General features: G+C 42.7%; 1 protein-coding gene across 1 annotated transcript in view; it reads left to right on the top strand.

The window, feature by feature from the left end:
- wwc1 (WW and C2 domain containing 1) overlaps positions 1-16,588 on the top strand; it is a 52,947-nt gene that overhangs the window by 25,134 nt on the left and 11,225 nt on the right. The window contains exons 7-15 of the mRNA XM_073479172.1: positions 4,476-4,622; positions 5,467-5,537; positions 5,827-6,072; positions 8,561-8,650; positions 11,125-11,795; positions 14,737-14,851; positions 15,113-15,283; positions 15,786-15,978; positions 16,142-16,282. Of these exons, the coding sequence (XP_073335273.1) occupies positions 4,476-4,622; positions 5,467-5,537; positions 5,827-6,072; positions 8,561-8,650; positions 11,125-11,795; positions 14,737-14,851; positions 15,113-15,283; positions 15,786-15,978; positions 16,142-16,282 (1,845 nt within the window). The remainder of the gene's footprint in view (positions 1-4,475; positions 4,623-5,466; positions 5,538-5,826; positions 6,073-8,560; positions 8,651-11,124; positions 11,796-14,736; positions 14,852-15,112; positions 15,284-15,785; positions 15,979-16,141; positions 16,283-16,588) is intronic.

Genomic DNA, 16,588 nt, shown 5'->3' with positions numbered 1-16,588 from the left:
GTGAAAGTTAGCATTGTTTAAAGGCTGCTGAAGGCAGGATGTCGACTTGGCCAGCGATCCTGTGATCCTGTATCGACTCTTTGATGAGAAAAAGAAGAAGGAAAGTGGAGACAGATAATCCAGATACTGATATCTGATAACGAGAGCCACGTGGATCATGTCAGAAATCACAGCAGGGTCACATCATCAGTAAGAGGATTGAATATGGCTTGTGTTTGAACTGTAGTGACGAGTTTTATTGAGTCTGTACTTTTGCAGTAAAGTTTTCTTTTTATTTATTGAATGACTTCGTCTTGGTACCAGGTCTGTTTGCTTCTCTATTTTGAGAGATGAGTTATGGTGGTGGTGGTAAGTGAGTTAAGATGGAAGGTGCACACATCACCCAGTTGACCCTGGAAAAAGATGTATTGTGTTCTCGTCGTGTCTCTGAGCTACTTTCATTTGTTCCTGCGACTCTGCAAATGCGATGTGTGTGTTTTTCCTACGCAGAGGTGTTTTTACTGCCTGCAGCTCGGTATAAAATGATCCCTAAATAGATTAAGCGAAATGTGCCATGGACTAGATTCGAAAAGCTCCGGCTTATTTACCACAAGATGGACTTCTACAGTGATGTTCAATTCTGAAACTCCCCTGTGACAGGAAGTGATGTGTGATGAAGAGAAAGAATAGAAAATGAACAGCATGAGATGATGAAGTAGAAGTATAAACGAGGGAATGAGGCGAGGAAAAGGAGGCGGACTGTGAATAGAGGACATGAGGCCATGAGATGACTCTCAGGAGAGTCTGTACGCGTGTTAAAACACTTTACGTTATATTGCTGTGAGAACGAGGCCAGATGCACCATGGGAGATTTAGTGAGTCGGAGGAGCTGAGGCTGCAGGGAGGCAGCTGGTGTTTTAGTGGCGTTGTGATGACAGCCTGTCGAGTTCAGTCAGGAGGTGAAGAAACGGTCTGTGAGGAGGCTCGTTCGAGACGAGTTTTCTGGAAAGTGAAAACAGTTTTGCTGATGGCAGCAACATTTTTCTGCTGCGGGGGTTTTATTACCTTTGTAGCTCGTGTGGTTTTAAACTCTGAGTGGGAGAGTTAGGAGCACCTGTGGGCCGTCCGTCTCTGATTCTTTCAGTGTGGATTTCTGCTTTTTCAAGTCATTCATGCGAGGACAGTCATGATTTACACAAAATATCTGTATGATATAGCCGAATTAACAAGAAGGCCCAAGTAGTTCAGAATATGTTGTAGAAAGCGTTTCACAATGTTTATAATGTTTCTCCCAAAACAACAAGTCTTAAAATTAAGCTTTTTTTTTAGGGAGTCTGGGGACTTTCTCTATGTACGTCAAAAAAGTTCCATATATTAGTTACTGTTTACTGTATTTGTAAAATTTGGCATGTTTACTGTCAATAAAATGTTGTCTTCTGTCATTAATTTAGTGTTAATGGTGAAATCAGTTGACACGAGGGGTAGGACGATTATCAGGGCACATATTTAGCTTTTTACGGATTATCAGTATCGATGTTTTGTGTTTTAAAAGGCTCTGAGTGGAAGTATGATGTAGCATAAAATGGAAATAACAGTACCTCAAAATTGTACTTATACAGTACTAGTAGCTAGTTTCAGTCAATCACTGTTTATTCTCAACTTTGACACTAATATTTTTATTTTTAGTACAAATGCAAATCGTTTCCAGTTATCCCTTATCGGTCTCCTTGATTTTTATTAATCGGTATCGACTGTGAAAAAGCCATATCGGTCGAGCCGTAGTTGAAACAGTGTCTTCAAAAAGCTACAGATGGACTGTAGATATGGAAGCAAACAGGCTGATGCTGCGACAAACTGACTGAGAAACAACTTCATGTTTTGCATTTAATGCCGAATTTACAAGAAGGAACGAATGATTTTGAATTTGTTGTTGTTGTTTGTTAAGTTTCACTTGTCTCCTTTTTGCACGATCCTTCAGTGTTTGAGGACGACCTGCTGCAGACACCTTAATGATTGATTTAACTATACTCGAAGGGACGTTGAGTGACTTGGAAAGAGGATAATTTTGGGATGTGACGTGTGAAAGTTCTCTCAAGTTTAAGTTTCAGTCTGCTTCATTTGCATGAGTGTAATCTCTCCTGTCCTCCTCTGCTTTCCCTCCCTTATGTAATTGTGTGTGACAGCATCTCAGTGTTAGCTCATCCATATTTCCACCGTGGCTGCTGCGGTGTGTATTAAAGTTGCACGAAGGGAGCTGGAGTTTAAAGGCTGCAGGTGTACAGTAGAGTAGTCTGCTGGGTAACGAACACAAAGTCTATTTGATGTACATTTCTGGTTCTGATGCAACAACTGGCAAACAACAGTTCATTATTTATGTTGTAGTTAGCTGATAAACCATCGTGAGAAATCCTCCAGATTAAATGTTTGATCAAGGTTAAATTAACCATGCAGATATTCTCTGGTGCTCCAGGCACAAACATGAAAAACTAATGTCTAACTAATGTCTTCACGTCTTCTATAAACATTATGAACATTATAAGATTCCACTTCTAAATAAAAACGCCTCGGGGTTGACAGTATTCCAACTTACACCCCCGTACTCACATATAGATTTAGAAATATCAGGTTTTATCAGGCAGGTCTGGCTGCAGATTTGGAGGTAGAGGAAGGAGAGTGTGTTCAATAATACATAATCTACTCTGTGGACTCTCTGCCTCCCCCTGTCTCCCATCTCTCCCTCTCCCTCCCCCTTACCATCTGCAGCTGACAGCTCAGTCTGTGAGACTCTGACTGTGTGCTTTGCTTTACTGTATATTTTTATATGTCTATAGAAATGGAGAGGAGTAATGTGTGCAGTGTATTCTTACTGACAGACCTCGCTGAAAGCCACAGTTTAGATTAACTGATGAGTCAGTTTCAAGCAGATTCACAGCTTTTCTTTGTCTTATGTGTTAATAATCTGAATATCTTTGGGTTTTATAGTTGGTCAGACAAGAAACAGACATCTGAAGACGTCACTTTTGGCTCTGAGAAGCTGTGATTGGCATTAAGATTTTATATCATAAACAATGAACTAATTGGAGGAACGAAAAGGAAAATATTAGTTACTTGCAGTCCTAGTTCTGACGTTTGGAGCCAAATATTGAACCTTTTTAAAGTTAATTTGCTTATGTTACAGGTCTGTACTTTCCGAGTAATTTCACAATGTTCAATAAGTGCGCTGCCTATTTATTAAATCAAATTACAGCTGAAACAATTAGGCAATTCATTAATTGCAGCCCTAATTCCAGTTAATTGCCAACAAAGCTTAGATCTGCTGACCAAGCAAGAAATATGAAATTTGTCTTAAGGCAACAGACGATTCAACATATATAAATCCTTAAATAATAATAATAAATTAATAGTAAAGTTAATATTTATTTGGGTATAAGTGGAGAATTTCTTTCAAAGAAATTCCTATTTTCCCTATAATTAGTACACTGCATAGTCCTTTACAGAATCCAATGAAATAATCGGGGATTATTAAGAAAATACAGAAGTTTTACCCTCTTTTCTAACAATTTAAGATGGTTCAAAGATAAAGACAGAGACAGGAAACATTCAGGAGCGGATAGAGTGGGAGAGATGGTGCGACAGGTCCAGGTCCAAAGTCAAACCCATGATGCGAGATTTACCACTCAAACATACAGAACATGTCGGACCTTCTGCAGCGAACGAGAGGAACATCTGTGATGATCTCTGTGTGGATTCACTCTGTTTGCACAAATTCAATCGTCGTGTATGTTGACTGGTTGGGGAAATGTGGCTATGATGAGCACAGAGTGTTACGATTGGATGATTTATAGGCAATGAAATCATCATCACCCATGTGTATCTTTAAGCTGAAATGTTGCTGAATCGAGGTTTAGAAACTGACAGCGAGTCGAGACCCTCATCTTCAAAATACAACAACATTACTGTCATAAAAGAGGTGTTTTGTTCGTTCTCTGCCTCATCTGAAAGGGGACAGATAAGGTGCATTCCACAGCCGGCTTCAAAACCAACCGCAGGTCGTATAAGATATTCATTCATGACTGTAAAGATGAAAGGATCTCTGCGGCAGCCGTCGCTGTAACTCAGGGGGAACACGCTGACGAACACAGAGGAGGTCGTCTTTTACATTTCACAGTTTTGTCTCCACAGATGCTGTTTGATGACTTTATGAAATGAGTCAGAGAAGCTTCAGTTTCTAGATGACGAAATAAAAGCAGACAAAATGTTTTAATCAGGAGCAAATAAAAGTGCTATTAATATAAGATGATCCTCCGCTGTATTCAGTCTCACGCTCTTATTACAGTATTTCACGGCTGCTTCATCTGATCATTTTCACTCTTTCACTGTCCTTAATCACATCCTATTTTTACTCTATGTATTTTCCTGCGTCAGTGTCCCAGTTTCTCCCTGCAGATCATGTTTTCATTCATATAATCTCCTGCTTGTCTCTCCTGTTCATGCAGAAACTGGCTGTATTGAAGGACGGTTTCCAGCTGGACTCGGGCTCCCAGCAGGAGCTGTGGGGCAGCAGCCCTTCGCTCGCCAACTCAGAGCTGTCCATCCCTCCACTCTACTCCGACGCCGGCTCGCAGACCGACATCCCCGCTGAGGTGAGTCCAGGGCAGGACCTCTGTTTCAGTGACAGGAAAGGTCTTGGTGTTCACAGTACATCTCTTCAGTCAGCACTAAATTCAACGTGGTAAACAGTAAAAATTGGTGACAGCATGATTTTGGGACAGTTTCCCGTGAGAGCTGACAAAGATGGACTACCAGACAGTCCTTTTAAAAGCCAGGCTGGGTATGAAACTTCAGTCAGGGTTTCCATTTCCCAGTCAGAAGAAAGTCCGTTGGGGTTCGACATATTTTAATCTCTCCAGTCATAATTTCTGTTGAAATTGATTTTCTCTCAGCACAATTTTTCTTCTTTCTTGTGGAGAAAGATAATTGATTGTTGAGTCTCGTCCAACAACGGTTGTCAGGTTGTCAAATACTGTCGCTTTCCGTTAGCGATGCAAAGCATCAGAAGTCTCCATGAATTGTTTTAAGCTCAATAAACAGATAATATTTGATATTATTATTTGTCCAGGACACTGAAATCTTCCAGGACACAAATTCTCTTTTTTTTTTTTTTCAAATTAAAACCCTGTAGTGTATTTTCCGGGTTCAAAGCATGAATATTAAAACTACAGAGTACAGATAGTTTGCACTGAATGATTCTCAGTGTTGTGTATTTATTGTTCAGTCACATGTTGCCTGATAATGTCACGTAGTATCAGATATCTGTCTCCACTGCACAACCAGTACTTTTACTACTGATACTATAAGTCCAAGAAGATGATAATACTTCTTTACTTGGTACTTATACTCGTGTAAAGAGTCTGACCGTTGGTTAATGAGCTGCTGTGTGTGAACGTGTCCAACATGTCTTTGTGTTCATGTTCTGTTTGTATTCAGTTCATGACGAGCACCAACAAACTGGCAGAGAAGGTTCGTCTGAGTCTGAAGTACGAGGAGGCCAAGAGGAGGTGTGTGTGTTTATATATGTGGAATCATGCATTGTGCTGTTTGCTGTATGTGCTCCTTTATAATGTAAGTTTATGTTTGCTGTCGTTTAGTCTTGTTTGATTAGATTTTATCTTTTTGTTTTGTTATCGTACCAGCTGACTAATGAATCTTGGTTGAGTTTATCAGGTTGATCTGTATAGTTTATAGTCAACTGTTCATTAAACTGAATCCACATGTCATCTTTGTTTGCTCCTCTTCATTCTTCACTTCTGCTCCACATCTCTGTCCTTCACATCTTCCTCCTCGCAGGATCGCCACCATCGAGGTCCAGATCGCCAAACTGGACAGCGAGGCTTGGCCGGGGCTGCTGGACCCGGAGCGAGACCGTCTCATCCTCATCAACGAGAAGGAGGAGCTGCTGAAGGAGCTGCAGTACGTCAGACCTCGACAACGCCTGGAGCCCAACGATGCCGAGAAGCTGGAAACGGAGAAGAAACGTCTGGAGAGGGACCTGCAGGCGGCCAGAGACAACCAGAGCAAGGCTCTGACTGAGAGGTGGGAATATACGATCATTCAACACAGAACAATATAATAATACAAAACAACTTTTTAATATCACAAATTGACACACATTTTAACACATAAGTTGATTTAAAGAGAGAGAAAGTCTTGATGTCTGGATGTCCAGCACAAAAAAAAAAAAAGGATGAGGAGAGTGTTCCTGGATGCTGTCAGCTACGGTTGAGTGATTTCTGCCGGACTGGCATACGGCGACTCCCCACTGACGCTCTGACGGCAACCTCCAACTGTCTCACCCAGCACCTTCCAAGCATCTTCTTCTTCCACATGTTCGTAACATAGCCATGTTCAGCTTCAGAAGCTTAAAATAGTTAGACGAAGGAGGTCAAGCTCAGAAAAAGCAGATAACAACAGCACGATTGAAAGATACACACTAACGACTACTCACAGAAAAGAAACATTCGTGCATTCAGCAGCAACAAACCTTATTTCCTCTCCCACTTACGGTTACTCTGAGGGGACACATTACCCTTTTTCTTCTCTCTGGTGTCAGCATGTATAAAACACCAAAAGGTAAAGTGAAATGAAAGGTCTGTTGACATCAGCTGACTGTAAAAACCAGCAGCAGCAGCAGCAGCTCTGTTTTTCTACTACAAGAAAGAAGGTTGTCACAGTGAAGGTTAGAGCAGGTGATGACAGCAGTGTGATGAGTGTGACTGTGATCATTATTGTCTCATCTGCTGATGAAACCACTGACCTTCTACTTCTGTTTGAATCCTTCAACCTTTAGAGACGTCAAACGTCACAGATGATTATTAAGAGTCAGAGACGAACATGACAGTCCTCTCCTCTCCTCTCCTCTCCTCTCCTCTCCTCTCCTCTCCTCTCCTCTCCTCTCCTCTCCTCTCCTCTCCTCTCCTCTCCTCTCCTCTCCTCTCCTCTCCTCTCCTCTCCTCTCCTCTCCTCTCCTCTCCTCTCCTCTCCTCTCCTCTCCTCTCCTCTCTCCTCCCTCACCCACCAAGATCCCGTCCTCTAACAGGACTCTAGTTGTTCGATGTCCACGTCAGACTCGACCTGAGCTCAGTCTCTCTTTGTACCTCGTCTCCTGTTCCTGAAACCCGAGAGGCTGCGTAGCCTGTTCACAAAAGAAACCCCTTGTAGTCCACCTACACACCTGCACACCTGCACACCTGCACACCTACACACCTGCACACACACTCATGTATTCAGTGTGTGCAGGTTCTGAAGATGTTAATTTATTTGAATCAGAGTCCTTGAACGTAGCAGAGTAATTAGTTTTTGGAGGTGTTAAAGGTGTTATCAGGTGTTCTGGTGAATTAGACCTCCACTCAGGTTGAATTTGGCATTGTGTGAGTTTGTAATGAGAATTTCAAGAGTGCCCTTTTCTTTAAAAAAACCCCAAAAAAACGTAACGGGGGCAGATGTTGGTAAGGCTGAGCGTGAACGCACCCACACAGTCCTGACAAAGAGCTCTAATCAGGTAAAAGTGGTGTGATTTTGTAAAATGTAAAATTTAGCAGAGAAGCTGCTTTTGCCTAGGGCTGGACGGTTAATCAAATCTTATTTTCACTGAACATTTTGGCAGCCAACTAATATGAAACAATCCATATCAAACCACAATTGTGCCACCTTCAGTTTCTGTGAAGATTTGTCGTTTTGTCCCGTGTTATAAATTCAGGGGTTTCTTTCCTTTACAGCAGCAGCTATCGCCCTTCACTTAAAGCCCAAAAGCCCTTTATTATAATTAAAATTTTAAAAGTAAGCTATATTATGATTAAAGTTCAAGGAGATCTACTGTTTTAAAGCAAGATTGTTGTTTATACACCTCATTGTGCTCGAGATCGTTTTTCCTCAAAACTTTTTTTATTTGTATTTTTTTACAAAGGAGCCAAAGTAAATGTTGCCAAGAACAAAAACTAAAAACCTAAATAAAATAGAAAAAAGTCTTAAATGTGAATATTATTAAACACATCAGGAATTATAAACTTCTGTCACTTTTTGGCTAGAATCAAAAAACTGTTGATGTTGGACACTCGACACTATTAGTAAGATAGAAACAGGAAACACGCTCACAAAGGCAAAGTTAATATGAACACACACACCAGCAGACATCTGTAACCTGATCAAAGGCTTCCTCTCTTTGGCCTGTTTCCATTCAAACCATAGATCACAGTAGCAGCTGTTAACGGACTGGTTACCTCCCAACAAAGCTCCTACAAACAGGTGACACCGCCGTCACCTAAACACAAAGCAGCTGCTCACAATAACCAACACATCGCTGCCGTCGTGTCAGATTTGTTCACTTTTTGTAAAGTGTTCACACCTCCAGCGGTAGCAGAGACGGAGGATCATGTTTTGTGTTTTTTTATTTTCTAAATGTGAAGGTGACTTATGTTCAGCCTGGAGGCAGATTGAGTTGACGAGATGAAGACGTTACTTTACACCTGACGGGAAAAAAATGAACTATGACGTTTTTGATTTAACGTTATTTTTATCATTTCAGGCTGCGACTTCACTGTAAGAGGAACAAGCTGGTCAGAGAGCTGGAGGAGATGGTTCGACTGGCATCATCACTACATACTCAGCTCAAAAGGTTTGTTTATCTCGTCCTGTTTAAAACGACTTCAACACACTCGCAACATCACAAGTAATGTTCAATAATGTTGAATAAAATATACTTTTAGTCCAACAGGTTTTTTACAGGGTTGTTGGCTGTCAGATGATTCACTGAGAATCATTTAGTCATCACGTTTGAAGCAGAGAGAGCGAGCAGAGCTCTGAAGGGTTTAACCTTTAATGACCAAACATTTGCTTAAGATGAAAGTAATTTCTGTTCGCCCTCGTCTTTTTGATTTCAGTTATGATCTCGCCACAAATCAAATTTTCCAGCTCAACCCCGAAACATCCTCGGGAATTACACTTGTATGAGAGATGACGCAAGGCGGCTGTAAGAGCCGTACAAGTTTCAGAATCGTTTAATATTTAACAGTCCTGGTTTTTAAGTTCAGCGGCGATAATCCGAAAAGTTTAAAAGCGAAATAAACGGTGTCAGTCAGTCAGCCTCCTCAGGCGAGGTTCTCTCCCTGCTCCTCGTTCGCCCCGGTCCGTCCTCCTCGTCTGATGGAAATCAAAAGTGTCCCCAGCAGACAGGAACTCGTCTCAGTCTGCGCTAACGAGCCCTCCTGCTTTAATTAGAGAGCTGCTCGTTGTCAGGAGTGTGCGAGGAGGCGGCTACAGAGGACAGACGGAGGGGAGGAAGAAAATGACTCTGCTCTCCTCTCCTCCTGAAAGTTGTCCCTCAGGTTCAATATTTAATGTGTATTTCAGACTCTCAATTTGTTTTGAAGCTTTTAAATGGTTGAACATCGCTCCTGCTGGGCTGGGAGATACGAAGAAGAAAAAAACATCTCAATAACTAAAAAGTCTTCCAGAGGATGTCCAATTACAGCCTAATATTTTGTAACGCAACACAAGTTTAATAATACGCCTCGTCTCGCCGTGCAGTACTTTAATGCTTCTGATGTGTGTATTGTGCACAAAGAGCTCACGAAGAAAATACTGATTATAAGAATTATCGGTATACGCAAAAAAAAGCGCTTTTTATAACAATATTCCTTCATGTGATCGCTCTGTGACACTTTTTAATGACTAAATTCATGTACTCACCAAACACAACTCACCACAGTTTGATCTGCTTTTGACCGTTTGATTGTTTGAGGGAAGATCCGACAGTTTACATGCTGATGTGTTCATGCGTTACCAGATGATTTACATTAATATATACATGGCTTATACAGATTGATTATGAGAACACTTCCACGGCCAGCAGATTGATTTATTAGTAGTTTCGCCTCCTTGAAATCATCCTGAAAGCACTTACATACTGTCAAAAACTCCTCCAGTCGTCCGTTAGCTTTCACACAAACTAACCGCACCAGAGTCCGCTCGGAAGTAGACAAGATATTCAAGATCTATCACGAATTTTGCCAAAGTCTGCAGTCCTGTCTTCTCCAACATGTTTGACGTGTTGACAGCAATGAAAAGTAAAAGTAGAGAAGAGCGAGGAGACGAGACGGAGAAAGAGAAAGAGAAAGGAGGGTTGAATATGAGACGAGAGGAAACAGCAGAGCGATGAACTCACTGCCTGCAGTGTTGCTTCCAGCTTTACTCACCATGTAGATTTCTTTTCCTTTCATCTTCCCTTTTCTTCCCTCGCAGTGTCATTGTTTCTTCTCTAACTCAGATGTCTTCTCTCCGACCTCTTCTGTTCTCTTGTAATTTCTGTCATTTGCTTTTAATTAGTGTTTTGATGCTCTTATCAAAGTAACTTACAAGTTGGTGACAACAGCAGAACAAAGCAGATACAATCTCACAGATCATCAGGGATTTTTCACAACACAGACTCATTAGGGATGTTTTAAACATTTCTTAAAACTCTTTCAACAGTTTTAACAACAACCAGTAATAAAGAAGTGCAGGGGTCGACATCTTCTTCATGTTTATTTCACTTTTAGTTGCAGGTCGGCAGGAGAAACACACCAACCTTTTGAACATTATAAAAGGATAATTAAGTTTTTTTATAAGCAAAATGACAGTGAGGGCGATGGGCAAGCGATGTAATCGATATATGCCTCACCTCCGTTTAATATCGCTTTATATCGATTCTGAATATTGGAAACGGTCTCATTGCTCATTTTCCGCATTATCGATACACCAGTACCAGCTGCTTACTTTCTCTTATCTTTGACAGTTTGTTGACACACGTACCGCTGCAGCGTCCACGTCAGCCCGACTCTTCTGGTCAGAAGTAAATTAACTTAGATACATCAGTTGATTTTAATCAGAACATACAGGACCGAACCTTGTTATCGTCACCTTTTAATAAAGATCTAAAATGTTATGCCCTCAACGTTGTATCAATATTTCCCCGTGGTATCAAACATTTCATCAAATATTAATATTTTTCAAGGTATCATCATTCTAATATTTTGATAATATCATGATAACAGTTAGTAAATAGTTGATATGTCATCAGATCATAACTCTTTCTGTTTGTCTCTCCTCCAGCCTGTCGGCCAGCACTCTGTCCTGTTCGTCCGGCAGCAGTCGAGGCTCTCTAACGTCCAGCCGCGGCTCGCTGGCCACCACCTCCAGCCTGGGCTCCACCTCCTCCCTCAGCTTCACCGACCTCTACCTGGAGCAGCCCGAGCTGGCTGACCCGGACTTTCAGAACAAGCTGGACAGCCTCCTGCAGGAGGGCGGCCAGGGAGGCTACCGCCCCTCCAGCTCCATCACCACCATACATGAACACGAAGTGGTGACGGGCAGCGGAGGGAGGGACGCTGGGAGGCCTGAGGGCAAAGGGGGCGGGTTGGGAGGTGACGCGGCGTGTTCTGCTGGTGGAGGTGCAGGAGGAGGAGTGGAGTCATCCAGGATTCAGGCGCTCAGACTGTCAGAAACCCCTCGCTCCATGAGCTCTTTATCCCCACGGTCGTCTCTTTCCTCACTGTCGCCGCCGTGCTCGCCGCTGGTCACAGACACTAGTTTCCTGTCTGGAGAGACATTCGCAGGCCAGACGGGACCAGGCGGGTTGAGCCTGGACCTGGAGCTCCAAAGCAGGCTGGCAGAACTGGAGCTCAGCCTGGACTCTCAAGAGCAGCTGCAGGAGGAGCACAGGGGTCCCAGGGGTCTGGAGGAGAAGCAGAACCACAAGAACACGCTAGGCGAGGAGGTCAAAGGTAAACGGGAAGCTTCATTTATTCTGTTTTCATCAAAAAATAATACACCAGATTGTGACTTGTCATTCTGTGACTGACTGAGAGTCTCTTATCCTCACAGCAATCATGTTTCGTCTCAACGGCAGTAAAACTGTTTGCATAATAACGCAGGAGGGCTGCAGGATAATGTCTCGAATCATAATCCCAGTTAATAACACGAGAACGATGATCGTGATGAATTATCTGCAATTAAATGAGCCGCAATAAGAGAGAGGGGAGAGCGAGGAGACAGTAGAGATGCTGGTGATGTAACACCTTCATCTGTGTTACACTAGACGTCACAGAAAACACTCCAACTTTATTGGAGAGCAGGAATCCTCCTCCTCCTCCTCCTGTGTGTGTGTGTGTGTGTGTGTGAGGAGAAATTCAATAGTGTGTGTGAAACCTGACTGCTGGTGGGAGCAGTGAGGAGAGGGGAGGTGAAGGTTAGAGAGGCGTTATATTACAGCCGCTGGGTCGTTGTCGGAGTGAATCGTATCAAGGTCAACATACAGTAGTACACAGTAATCATGAGATTAATTGAATTGAATTGAATTGAATTGAAGTGAAATTGAAATGAAAGACATTAGTAGATCGACACAAAATGGTTGAAGTTTTGGTCGTAGTCAGTCGTAGTCTGCATCGTAAGTGTGAGGACTTTCTCTGTTTTATATCAAAGTAAACAAACAAAACAGAAGAAGCAGCTGCCATATGCAGTGTACCCGTGGATGTACAGACAACTATCACGGGTTTACTTTGATACTGAAGAAAACTTTAAAACATGAAGATTCTCAGGCAAGTTCTGCAGTCATGTACATGAGTGTTACAAGGACGGTTTTTGAATGTGTGGATTTACGGATGCTTATTTTACCCGTATTCTCATTTTCCAGTGCCTCCTTCCCCCTCAGAACAGAGTAACAAGGGGGTAGTGGTTGAAACCTCCCCTCTATGAAATGGGACAACCCTTCACGACCCTCGTTCATCATCAGTAGGCGCTAATGCTGCTAATGTCAACAGACTCAACCGGACATTTTCAATATGCCGTCTTCAACTGTGGTGATTTCTCTCGCATAACTGTGACAGTTCCCGTATTATAGCAATGCCATTTGCCATTAATGTGATAGAAATAGAAAAATGTAAATGCTGACAATTCATTCACAATTTCTCGCTATCAGTCAGGTCATCAAATAAAAAATGAACCGTTTCATTACCTGGCCGCTGGTAGTGCTTTTTAGGCTAACAGTAGCATCCTGTGTTCCTACACAAGTGCAGCAACTTCACTGTCGGACTGTCATTCACAAATCAGCACTAAGAATATAATACTAGCTACTAACTAGTGTCTTGGTAGCTACTACTAGTTATCTACCAAGACATCAGCAGACTAGTAAGCGATTATTTAATGCATGTTATAAAGAAAAAGGATTATATTAAAACAACAGAGTTCTTGTAACTCACGGTTCAAAGTGCACCTTTGACAAACCTCCACTTTACCCGACTCCTCCATCCCAACATGAACAGGGACACCCTACACCTACGTGTGAACACACAAAACGGAGTGGTAGGGCTAAGTGGCTTAATGGGATCGAGCCAATGTGATTAATGATCCCCAGAAAGTGTCAATAGAGCAGAATTTAAAAATGACCCATGTTATGACTCGACACTTCTATGAGCTACGTGTCACAGCCACTGTGGGATGAAAAATGTGTTGCATCCACAAAATGAGTTAAAGCCGACGTGTAGTAACGGTCTGCTGAAGTGTGAACAGGGCTCACTGCAGCTGAACGTGACTCAGGTTCCTGTCGCAGCCTCAGGTGAAAGGTGGACGTGGTGTCTGGTTTCCTGTTCACTCTCCATCCCTGCTGCCAGACTCTGACTCTGTACAGGCAGGCTGGGTTCACATCAATCCCCCCTCTTTTATTCAGTCAGACCAGTTTGTTGGCAGCTCATGTGACGTCACCCAGTCACACAAAGGTAGATTGTTTTTTTAACCGTGTACCGTTTAGCATTGTGCTAATTCTACAAGGTGCTGCTGTGTGAACAAAAGAGTATAAGGTCTAGTTCACTGTCTTTGAATCAGTCGTCATATTGTACTCCCTGGGTCATATTTCATCACCGACACCTGTAGAAACCAAAAAAATGCTGCTCCTTCTGACAACAGGTGTTGGGGGGGATAATCTCCATCACAGCCTGCCTCTTCTACAAAGGCAGACTCTTGTTTACACTGCAGACCTCAACACGATAACCTAATTACATCTCAGCGCACTAAACAAACATATTCTATACGTGAAGTGTTGACAGAGGGTTTGATCAGTGTCAGCTGTACTGAAGTGATGAGTTACAAATCTGTTTTCCTTTGGCTCACCGCTCTTTGATCTGCTCTCTTAGAGACACATTCAGGGTCTTTAGTGTGTAAGTAGCTCACTATATGCGGCCCCGATGAAGGTTGAGTCAATATGCCCGACTAAATGAAGGTTTTTAATCTAACTTCTGTCCTTGCTGTGCCTGGAGAACATTTTCTTTTCTTTACGAGAAATTCAAGGTGTCCTGAGCGACTTTGTGAAACTCTTCATTCCCTTTTAAACTCTTCGATTCAAACGCATGGACGCAAAACCACACACATTCACACAGTGTATGTTTTCTGCCTCAACTTATAAAAGCCATTTATCAAGCTTATTTCATGTCTTTTATATCATAAGATGTCTTGTCATTTTCTCGTCAAACTTCAACATCTTGTGTGGGTCAGTATGTCTTTTAATGTTCGATGACTCAAACTAAGTTGTTTTGGACTAATTACAAGATAAGCGTCTATATTTCTGTTATTGTCAATGTTATTGTCAATACTTTCTGACTTCCTCAGCCCCAATCCTTTCTAAATGAAGCCATATCTCAACCACGTTTTCCTCCTGTTTCCTCCTGTTTTCAGACTCAGCTCCACAGCGAGGGACGGGGGCGGGGCCAAAGAAGATGGGCGTGACCTCAGCGGTGTCGGACGAGTCCGTGGCTGGTGACAGTGGCGTGTACGAGCCCTCAGAGCGCAGGTACGACGCATTTCTATCCACAATACATTTTGTAAGGTGAACAGCTTACATACACTTCATTACCCTGACTTTTTAACCATTATATCTCTTTTTTGCTAGTCCTTATGTATTTGTATTTACGTTTGAATCTTTGCTAGCAGACCTTTTATAGTGATGTTACATCGCTGTTCCACTGCACTGGAATAGTAAACATTTAAAGTCTTATTTTACATGGCATTTTGTTTGTAAGTAAGCGTGTCTGTGTGTTTGTGTTTCCTCCAGGCCGGGCCTTCCTCCAGACCTTCTCCTGGGCTCCTACGAGGAGCGGTTGGCGCTGGGCTGCTCTCAGGTGCAGCTCGGCTTCCGTTACGAGTCCAGAGACCAACGCTTCACCATCTTCGTCATGCAGCTGTCCAACTGCAGCGCCCTCTGTCTGCCGGCTGACCAGAAAATGTACGTCCTTTTACATCTGGTTGTTATTTGACACTTGTTTACTGAGTGATTTAGGTGCAGTACATACTGACACAAGCGAAAAACTGCAGGTAAAGATAAGAAACCGAATCATTATATAAACAAGCAGTTTGAATATTCAAATGAAACACAAGACAAGACATTCAGACTATACAGAGTCTGGTTATCACTGTGTGTTACAGGTAAAGAGTGAAGTGTTTGCTTTCCCTCTGGTGCCTCAGGCTGCTTTGCATGCTTAATGTCTGTTTGCTCGTGTAGGAGAGGAGCTTTATTTACTTGTTCTCGTGTTAACATGAGGAGAAGTGGTGCAAATAACTTAGAACTGGATACAAATAATCAACAAGTCTTTACAAGCAGCAAGTTACACATATACAAATCCAGTATTTTCAGACAAAGAACCAGTGGACGTCTCATTTGATTCAGATCTGATACGTCATACGACCAAACAGCCTCGTGGTGACACTCTCACCTGGTTTTCCTGCAGGTATGTGCGTTCGGCGGTGCTGCCCTGCGTGGAGGCGACCCGCTGCCTGTTCCGAACACGCGGCTCTCTGCCTCAGGACGTCGTGGAGGTCAACGAGGTGTTCGGCATGCAGATATCCCACAGTGCACTGCGGCAGAAGACGCTGAGGGTCGACGTCTGCGTCACCAGCAAGTCAGGCCACGAAGAGTGTCTGGTTAGTGGAAGGCTTCTTTCTGGTTTTTACATCCCGGCTGAAGAAAACATGTTTTAAATTATCGTCATGTTCATGTTTTTGATGAGCTGCAGTGTTATTCTGTTAACATCCTCCATCTTTCCTCCCTCCTCCTCCTCACTGCCCCCCTGTCCTCCTCCTCCAGGCGGGAGCTCAGATCAGTCTGGCTGATGTCAGCTGTTCGGAGGAGAGATGCACCAAGTGGTACAACCTGCTGAGCCGTGCCTACATGCCCGAGATGAACAACAAGGACAAAGAGAGCCGAGCAGCCAGCAGCTCTGACAGGGTACAGACGCAGTGTCACACTGCGGATTTATTCTCATACAGTATGAGTCAAGACTGACTCTCTGAGTGACATCCAGAAGCTTTGAATCAGCTCAGAAACTTTACTCTTCTCACTATAACAGAGTTTTTTTTAAAAAGTATACAGTAAACCTGCTGCTGCTCGTTATTAGTGAGGCCTTTTATTTAACTAGAGATTTATAATTCTCAAATATTTGCTCTGACCTGTGCTAATTGAATGAAAGCTTTTCCCTCCGTCAGAAGATCAGTGGATACGTGTTTAAACTTTAAAGTTTCAGTCAGGTAGAAA

The sequence above is a fragment of the Pagrus major genome, chromosome 13, assembly GCF_040436345.1.
Source record: "Pagrus major chromosome 13, Pma_NU_1.0".
In the NCBI taxonomy this organism is placed as follows: domain Eukaryota; kingdom Metazoa; phylum Chordata; class Actinopteri; order Spariformes; family Sparidae; genus Pagrus; species Pagrus major.
Note: the sequence above shows the minus strand (reverse complement) of the source record. Positions and strands in the feature narration are given on the sequence as shown.